The sequence below is a fragment of the Lampetra planeri genome, unplaced genomic scaffold (genome assembly GCF_965212315.1).
Source record: "Lampetra planeri unplaced genomic scaffold, kcLamPlan1.2.h2 scaffold_499, whole genome shotgun sequence".
Lineage (NCBI taxonomy): Eukaryota > Metazoa > Chordata > Hyperoartia > Petromyzontiformes > Petromyzontidae > Lampetra > Lampetra planeri.
In genome coordinates, this window is record NW_027615322.1 from 39,250 (window position 1) to 49,200 (window position 9,951).

At 41.9% G+C, this 9,951-nt stretch overlaps 1 protein-coding gene across 1 annotated transcript; it reads right to left on the reverse strand.

The window, feature by feature from the left end:
* Positions 1–1,321: 1,321 nt before the first annotated feature.
* Positions 1,322–8,184, reverse strand: LOC144741305 (endothelin-1 receptor-like). The gene is given in 8 exon segments (XM_078623893.1): positions 1,322–1,459; positions 1,853–1,961; positions 2,078–2,211; positions 3,063–3,215; positions 4,471–4,669; positions 6,298–6,425; positions 7,794–7,835; positions 7,837–8,184. Coding segments are annotated over 8 exon segments (1,251 nt in total).
* Between the last annotated feature and the right edge of the window lie 1,767 nt (positions 8,185–9,951).

A 9,951-nucleotide genomic window follows, 5' to 3' on the forward strand; every position in this document is an offset into this window, starting at 1 on the left:
CTGCCAGAAAGCAAATAAAGCAAAGACTTAATTTACAAAATCCGATAAATGCCAATTTTAAAATAGATTAATGATAAAATATAAATATACATTACACTTATTGAAAAACTATCTATTACACTGAATATATTTTATTTTAATTTCACTTTTTTATAATTTATATTCATTGAAATTCCATTTTAAGAATGGCTTTTATCAGCTTTTGTTATTATTGTACCATTCCAGTTATAAGCTACTATGTGAACAATAGCCTACTACTTCTATGTACAACAGTTCTACCGTCATTCAAAAACCCTTCTGCCTTTGTCAACACAGGTAATGTAGTTTGAGTAAAATACTGCAAAAATAAAACACTTTATAAAAGTGGACAGTACACATACAGTATATGTATTCCTTTGCTTTATATGAGCGTATATTTCACACTTATGGTTGAGTATATCTGGTAAAGTTCACAGTGTTGTAGGAAAAAAAGCTACTTTCTGTCCGTTCATCTTTGGCGTCAGATAAATTGGAGACATATCGTCACGTGAACTTGTATATTGCTTGCATTTTCATTGTTTGCATACCATCCTATATGAAAGTCTAAATGTACTGGTTTGAAACATGTAATTCTGTGGCTTCAGTCCGGAATATCCTTTTTTTGGAAATACATTCATGGGATGTTAATCTGGGGACGGATCATTTTAACTTTTTTTCATACACACTCACAGACGAAGTCAAATGTCAGGAAAAAAAAAATTCTTTTACTTGTGCCACTAAGAAGCTAAATGAATAATGAGTACAACCACTGGAAGGTTTGATGGGAAATGAATCGCCGCTCGAGTCAGGAACATGCTTTCCTGTTTTCCACCATTACTGTGTAGCGAACTCCTGGGAACAGCACATACCCATCTCCCATCATTCCCTCTGACAGCGAGCAGTCGGCTTTTTTCCTTCCTGCAGCTTTGTGCTGCGTTTCCCAGCAGTCCTGCCCTTTATAAGAATAGCAAGCTTGACTACTAATTGAAAGTAATTTATAGTTCAGCTGCATCCTGTTCGGGTGTCCTGCTCATCCCGCTCTGTCTCTTTTCCTCTAATGCTCATGTGTCACTGTAGATACAGTAGGTGTGGGAATACAAGGAGTTTGTTTTAGAAAGTCAACCCCATTGAGAGGCCCAGGCAACTGCAGAGCAGTGTACACCAGAATTATTGTCTATTTCTGTTAACCACTGTTGACTTCACTGCTCCTTAAGTTTGTATTTACTTTCTTGTTGTTTGAATGCGTCTGTTTCTGCTGCATTTGTACACGCAAAAGCTTAAAACTACTAAACAGAGAGAGAGATCAGTCACTGTCTTTTCTCATGCTGCGGTCAGTGAGGACGTTGTTGGGCTCAGGGCTTTTACACTGGATACTGGTACCATTCATGGGTCCGATGCTGCTCAGCTGGTTGTCCGAGTAGCACCAACAGCACAAACACGACTTGAAGACCATGTGAACAGAGGAAAGAGAATATTATAACGGCAGTTTACACCAACATAGTGTTCTGTGTGTTAAGTTATCCTCTGGTTTGCAGCCCCCACGGCACCCTCCTCCTCTAACGTGCAAACTGGAGACATGGTTTATCTCCAGCCCGGGTCCATTTGACAGACATTTGCAGTGTGTGACCTCAGCCAGCAAAGTGAATTCATAAATCACAAGGTTGCTTTTACATGTTGCTATAAGAATGTCATCGCTGGTGAGTCACGAACCAAAGCCTGAGCTCACTATTTAAGTGGACAGGCTAAGTCACATATTTCTGTGTACATCTGTATGTGAGAAAAAGAGTATGTGAGGGTATTAAACGTATGTATCAGCTACAGGTTAGCACTGTACCTTGAAACAGTTTTTGAACTTCTTGCTGACGAAATAGAGGATAATGGGGTTGATGCAGGAGTTAATTGCAGCCAGGTTGATGCCAAAGTAATCCAGGACCAGAAGGAAACTGAAAATTGTATCACAGTTTAATGTTATAATTATTATTATTGCAGTTATGCTTGGACGTGTGTAAAAGTAAATGAATACTTTTGTTTTCTCAGGATTTTCCCCTCTGTAACTTACCTGAGCAGCTCACAACGTCTCTCGTTACCCTGATCGTAACCCGTCTTCTTCAGGAGTCTACTGAGATGGAGCGGGAACCAGCAGAGAGCAAATATGAGGACGAGACAGAAGACGGCTTTGGCCACCTCTCTTCTCTGCAGACAACAGATTAGATGCCATCGTTACAGTCATTATGATTGAAAGTTGCGCTGATGACCGGTCCAGTCAGAAAGTTGCAATAGATGTTAAATTAAAACTCCAGATATATTTGATATAATACAGAAATCGTCACATTGTTTGTTTCATAATGTGTGTGTGGTGCGGATACTCCTATTCTATGAGCATAGGCTATGCCATGTAGATCTCTTTATTTTTTATAGATTTTATTTTGACATTTTGAAAAAAAAAATCCACCCACTTTTGTATGAGCCATATAAAGATGTTTCCAATAGTTTCCAATCACAGACAAACACTGTAGATCACAGGTGTCAAAACAAGTCCTTGAGGGCCGTCTGTAAGTTTTAGATGTCACTCTGCTCCTATACACCTGATTCTAATCAGCAGTTTGGTGGCAGGCCTCACCAGAACTCCACAGAGACTGATTCAGGTGAGGTTAGGGATAGGTTAGGATTTGACCTTGGTGTAAATGTTGCATTCTGCTTTCCCAGCATACTCACGGCACATTTTTGTTCTGCTGAATGGTTTAAGTGCATTAAAAAATTGAGATCCTTTTGTGCTTAATGCACAACCTTTAATCTTATCCCCTTGAATTCCACCATTAGCCCAACTTGGAGATCTGCCCTTTGCACTGGATAATTTCAAGGGGGGCAGAAGGTCAAAGGAGAATCAGGGAAGGCCGCGAGCAAAAGCAATAGAGAGGGCCGGGGCACAGAGGTAAAAGTATCAGGATTCAGCAAGGGTCAAGAAAAACATATCTACACCAAAGGGCACCTTGAGAGAGTAAAGGTTCATCGTAGTGTGATTTAGTGTACTAATACTATCCAACCTGTTTGAGGTGTTCACTGAGGGCTATCCGAAGGCTGCCGTTCCTGTTGTTGAGCATTTCGCAGGTCATCAGAGTGTAGAAGACAGCAGTGCAGATCAGGGGTACACAGAAATAGAAGCCGAACAGCCACCAGTCCTTTGCTCGCACATAGAACTATAAAGAAACATATGCATCACATGTAGGTACAATTATTCCAGTTAGGTAACTTCAGTTGAATTGCTATATTTCAAGTCACCCCACAATCCCTTGCACGATTCGAAGCTGCCTGCTGCAGTGATATGATCTTAATTGCATCCTACAAGCTCCTCATACCTTCACTACCTTCTGCTCATATGTGGATCAATGTAAAGAACCTGTAAGACTCGGTTTCCTCCTAGATGACGACAAGGGAGCTTGTCGATTTGTTTTCTAAATGAAACATGTGACTTTGGGTTATAAACAATAAGTGTTTCACGCTGTAGGCTCCATATAAGATTAGACAATACTTACTAACCTAACACAGACCTTCATTACACTATTCCAAGTACATTCTAGTGACATGAGCCATGTTCTAGAAAATCTGACAACATCCGTTTACACTGCTCATCAGGCACTCTGGTGTTAATATTGTTATGTTATGTAACCATCCAAACACTTACTTGCTTTGCGTCCAAAAAGAAAAAAAAGACAAAAAAGACAAAGACAAAAAAAGCCCAAACAAAACTTGTTTGTCGAAAACAACATAAAAAAAAAGAATTAATTCAGTTCTTTCATAGACCTGCCCAGCCCAAGTTCTTTCAAGTAGTGAAATACTTCCTGAATAATACTGTTGTAAGGCTTAAGTTTATTTGACGTCAGTGTGCTGCTGCTAATATCTGTGACTGATTGCTTCAGCTTTGTGCATATACACAACATGTGGTTCAGCTTGAGGCTTCAGATTTCACGACCCAATAATTGCACTTGGCCTGCAATCAATTATGTGCTTCAAGGATGTTAAAAACACACACTAAAAAACAACAATCCCCAGTTACGACTGTGTGTTGGAATGGGAGTCAATCACATTTGTTTTTCTGATATCCGACTCTGCGTCAGGGCCTGAAATGTACTTTCATTTGTTGTTCTTCTTCAGAGCAGGAAGGAAAGTCTGAACTGGTGAATTGATACTTATATATAAATGTTTGCTGCTGCATCCAAATCGTTTGTGACTCCAATAAGCAACACACACATCTTAGTTGTAAGTGTTCCTCCAACAGGTGTGGCCCCTATCACAATTAGTCTGGTAATGTTACGTCTACTTTTCCAACTTCAGCAACTCTTCCAAACCAGAGCAGTGACACAATGTTCCATTAAGCACGTCTGACAGGAAAACAACAACATACAAAAGCAGTCTGTCTTTGTCTGAACTGATAAGACGGGGATGACAGCGTACCCTTGTGAAGGCAGTCGTGGGGTTAAGTATGCAGGTGCGCAAGGTTTTGTTCCCGTAGTCGAAGCTGACCATGTCGAATGTGATAGCCTCCGGTATCGCCAGGATGAACGACAGAACCCAAATAGAAACAATGACAAAGACTGTGACCAGAGGAATGCCGACACCCTGCACTCTGCTCCACGAGGCCACAGCTCTGTACCTGTGACAGGGACACACACACACGGGTAGATAGATTAGACATGTCAGATTGTTTTCATTCGTTTAACTATGATGCCTCTCATCGTAATATTCTCTAAACATGTCAATAACTTGACTAAAACAGACCTGCATCCATTCAATCAGTGCTCCATCACTGATTACAAATCCATAAAGATATCATTCTGTATCCCCTCCAAGAGTGACAAGGCAAACTGTGCATGGCAGCACACCAAATACAACAAACTGCTGAGTCAGCAAAGCATATCAAAATGTTAAGAATTAATGGCGAGAGATGATCAATTGTTTATCTTAAATATCTAATATTTATATTTTTGTGACGCCTCCAAACACACTGGCCCATGTTGGCAGCGAGGTCTGTCTGTTGGCTTGTGTGTTCCGTGCACTGAATACTTGTTTGCTTGTTTGTTTCATTAATGGGAACCACTTGTCGAAATGTTTTAGTAAAATCCTGCATCAAGATTTTATGGCAAAAACAATATATTTTTCATGACACATTTGAATTTCTCTGTTGAACAACATGGTGGCATTTATATTTTACTAAGTTGCAATGTATCCACCTTTTCTCTTCCTCCAACATTGAAAAAATGCAAAAGAGATGCGGGTACTTCTATCGCATGTACGCAGACACACACACACAAACACAGTTGTGTTTACATAATTTCAGAGGATATTAGAACGACTTACATTCATTTCCTGATCATAACCTTATCATGACCCACTATGTCATGAACTGCATCATGTGGACTTGTTCTTTTCAAAGACGAGAGGCGAGTCCCCACAATGTGAACAGACTTAAGACTAATGAGAATATAGGGTACACTTACACTCATTTCCTGGAGACTGACACCAACCCTGACCGTAAACTAACCCTGAATTCTCCAATAAGTCATCAAGCTAAAATTAACATTATGTCCTGTGCTTTCCTGACAACCAACAGAGAAGACATCTGTACACATCTGTGTGTTTTTCCCACAGTAGAGGTCATTAAGTATGTGGACCCAGTTGAACCTTGGTGCCCAGTGCAGCAAAGCCTCTTATCCTGAAGTTGTGTCTAGTGTACAAAGTGAGATGACACTGAGCTCCAGCACTTCAGGATTATTATTTATTCATAAAGAAACTCCTATAAAAGGTGCTATTAAAAGTAAATTTGACATAATGATTGCTATCAAGTGACATGAAGATTTTGTATGCTAACATCATAGATGCTGCATATTTCATACACTTAATGGTGCAAACATACTGACTCGCTGACAACAGATTCATTCAAGGCATAAATAGTGTCTCTATAGACCATCATCCATTCACACTGAGACAAAAAAAAACAGAACACAACCCACAGACAGAAAATCATACATAATTTTCCCTCTGAGAATGCGCAGTTCATCTTCAATGACAGTTTCCTGAAAGTATTCTTGCTTTTATCTGGGAACAGTGAAATATTTATATATATTTTTGCCAAAATATGTCTGCATGTCAAAAACCAGAAACATTTGTTAGGTAAATTCAAACACATGTTTTGTAAAGCTTCTTCGATTCATTGGAATACTGCGTTGTTGGGCGGACCCACAGTCACTGTTCCTAAGGGGTGGGGAGAGGGACAGCACTGACCTGTCGACGCTCAGGGCGCACAGGTTGAGGACTGTGATGCCCACAGAGGCTTTCTGCAGGAATGGAACCATCTTACACAGACAAAGTCCAAAAGGACTGTCTGCAAATGGATAACTCGACATCAGCAGCTGGTGGGGAAAAAAAGCAAACAAACACATTACTGTCACATCTCAGTGTTAGAGTCACACTTAACAAGATCCATCACATCCTCATTAATAAGATGCTGTGTTTGGATTAGTTGTTGGATCAGTGCAGAGTTAAGAGAGGTAGGAGGTAATCTGTCTTCAGGGAGAGGACTGTTCATATCATTTCTGTTCCGAGAGACATCATTAAAACCCATTTAAGGCAATTTCACTGCAAATCAAGGCACACAAGAGACCGCTAAAGCGTCATCTTAATGTCAGCACGAGTTCAGTCGGACACAAACCATATGGAGCACATCAGCCGATAAAACCCTGCAAAACGTTTGCTAAACTTTCACATGTCCCGCAAACACGCCGTTTCAGAAAACTCTCACAAATTTGCCAACAATGCACAAAGAGCCTCTGGGAAAATAAGACATGAGAAGGTCATGAGAAGTCTTGGCACTTTTCCTTCAATAGGATGTGCATCTAACCAGTCTCTCCCAAACCAAAGGAAGAACCTCATAGCTTCCTGGCCCTCATTGTTTACTCGTTCTATTTCCCAGAAGCACAGAGGAGCAGGAGAGGGGAAAGGAGCCCACGTCACCGGTTTGACTGTAGAAGTAGCAGATTATTTTTGGAAACACTGTCAAGGGGCTTCAGAATGGTCTCAACTTTGTCAATGTGGCTCTTTGTCCGCGCACACACTGTTTGTCTACTCAGATTTATGCTTTCTTTGGTGCACATGTGTTGTTGAGACTGTAAAGAGACTCAAACCAGGTGTCCTGCTCAGTTTTTCCTCATAAGACAGAGCTTTATAATGTAACGTAATCCTATTGTTTATTACAGGAGGCATGACACTGGAAATCTCAGGCAGTGCATCATCATTAAATGCTTTATATCACTTGACTCATTAAAAGTTCTTTTGTTTGGTTTAAAAATTCCACATGAGGCTGAAAGTGATTTATCTCACTTGAGTAGCACAGAGTATTTTTTTAAAAAAATAAAGCATCTCGATAAGGTTCAATGACTAATGTCCCAGGTCACCTCAAGGCCACGAGTGTGTGCAACTGCAGTGTGATTCCTGTGTTTATTGAAGCCAAACATAACCCCTGCTCCTCTCATCACCGATCTGCCCACACCAGGAAGATAAAGGCGTCAGAGTGATTGCACTTTCCCGTCCATAGACACACTCCGATCCTACTTTCCCGTCTGTAATGTTCCACTCTATCTCAGCGTATCACCTCCATTGTTGTTGCATTTTATGTAACATGACATCAGAAACATGACATTCAGCAGCGTGGCAGTGAAGAACCGAGCCAGGACAACATACACTAGTTATGTCAGTCGTCTGGAATCAGATGAAAACTATACCTTGTATATATTGAAGGGTCTATCAGTGGTTATGTAGATCAGGGTCCCCCAGGGCCAGACTGGCGATGAGGGCGTTCGGCCCGTTCCTCATGCACTTGTGCTGGTATATAATCCTCAGCAGGGTGATGTTGCCAACCAAGCCAACTACAAACACTATAATGGAAATTATGGTGTTGATGTACTTGAAATAACCCTTGATAGCAGTTTTTCCAACGCATGGTGGCACTGGCTTTATCACAATGGTGGAATTTGCAGACCCTGAGCCCAGAGCTTGTTCCGAAGCCCTGTGGAGGAGACTGGTCCTCGGGCTGGGATCGCTGGTGAGAGACTGGAGAGTGGAGTGGACGAGAGGTGAGTCCTCCTCGGCTTCGGCTCTGTTTATCTGGCACATTCCTCTGGCTGCCATACAGGCCATTAGCAGCAACATATGGAGAGCTGGGGTGCCCATTATGGAACGCATTTGACGCTTTGAGTACCCTTCCAATGTATCACTAGACAGAGAGAAAAGACAAAGCAAAGGGAAGGTTTGGTTATTTTCGGATGTAACACTCACTAACCCATTTTTTAAAACTGAGGAAATCAAACAACTTTTTAAAGACTTCAAGAAAGACTTTTTTCCAAGGCGACTCCAATGTGAGATATAATGACTAGTTACAGTCTGAAGGTGAAGTGGAACCGTCAGAGTGCACTGGGCTTCTGTTTAGCTCACAGCAGCTCCTGGAAGATGGAGCTCTTTTTTTGTCCGTGCTGTGTCTGCAACACACTGAGTCTTCCTGTTCTTCGTTTTCTGCTGTTTTGACAACAAGCTCCTTGTGTTGCTTTGCAGTTCCCTAGTTTAACATTTTCCCTCTGTTTCTAATAAAACAGGTTTAGATGTGTGCTCACACGCTTACAAAAGTTTTCCTAAACAGAAGAGAAGTGCTGCGGGGCTGAGGGGCTCCAGTCAACTGCACAATACAAACATGAAGTTTGAATTAAAAATCCGACGAGGACCCAAATCCGCAAAACCTAGGCTGCCTCATCGATTCCATTGGTTCTTGTCATAAACATGCACAGATGCTATTTTCACCTCTTAACAATGAAATTCAAAATGTTTCTGGGCAAAAAAAATCAGACTAATTCATCTTACAAAACTCCTGGTAAAGTGCAGGTAAAGTTTAAAACTGCCAGGCGGGTAGTGAAGCTTTTTGCATCATGTCACAGCACAGGCAACACTTATAGCCCAGAGTTCTTCCTGTTCAAAGTCCCAGCTGTCACCAAGTACACAAAGAACTATTTAGCAGCCAGCCCTTCAAGTAGCATCACAGTTTAGCATCAGCATGACACTGCTGGGATCTGTGACAGCACGCAAACTGATCTATCCATAAATAATAAATAGGTTTGGTTTTCACCTACCGCTTCTAAAATGTCTGCCTGGCCCCCTTGGAAACCGTCAGGCAAACTTTCGGCTGAAGCCCCCAGACATCTGTATCACATCACATGAGTAATTAACGCACTATCAAAGCTGCACCGTATCCCACTTGGTTTGAGCAACGCACCCGTCTGCTCTGAGGTGCCTTCACATTATGGCTCACAGTTTCCTGTGGAGAGTTTGTACCATGTCTGAGTGAGTGCACTCACGTGTGTGTGTGTGTGTGTGTGTGTGTGTGTGTGTGTGTGTGTGTGTGTGTGTGTGTGTGTGTGTGTGTGTGTGTGTGTGTGTGTGAGTGTGTGTGTGAGTGTGTGTGTGTGAGACGTTTTGTGTATCCCTGCATGTGTATGTGTGTGTGTCAGAGCACCAGTGAGACATTTGACTGGGTGGGATAGTAAATCTCCACCTCCCCTTGGTAACAGACTGGGCCCCCTTTGGAAACATCACCCCCCCACACACACCCTCCTCTCTCTCAGGCACCGCCCGCTGACATTCATCTCCAGGGTGCACGCACACACACACACACACACACACACACACACACACACACACACACACACACACGGGCATCTGGGAGCCCCTCCAATCTGCCCCTTTCCTTAAAACCCTCCCACCTTCTCGCTCAATCTCTCACATCACTTGTATACTTTACATGCAACCGTTTCCTCACACGGAAGAGGTTAGATTGACGAAAGGATGTACATCAGTGTCATTGTGAACAGGAAGTGGAACTATCAACCTACTTTC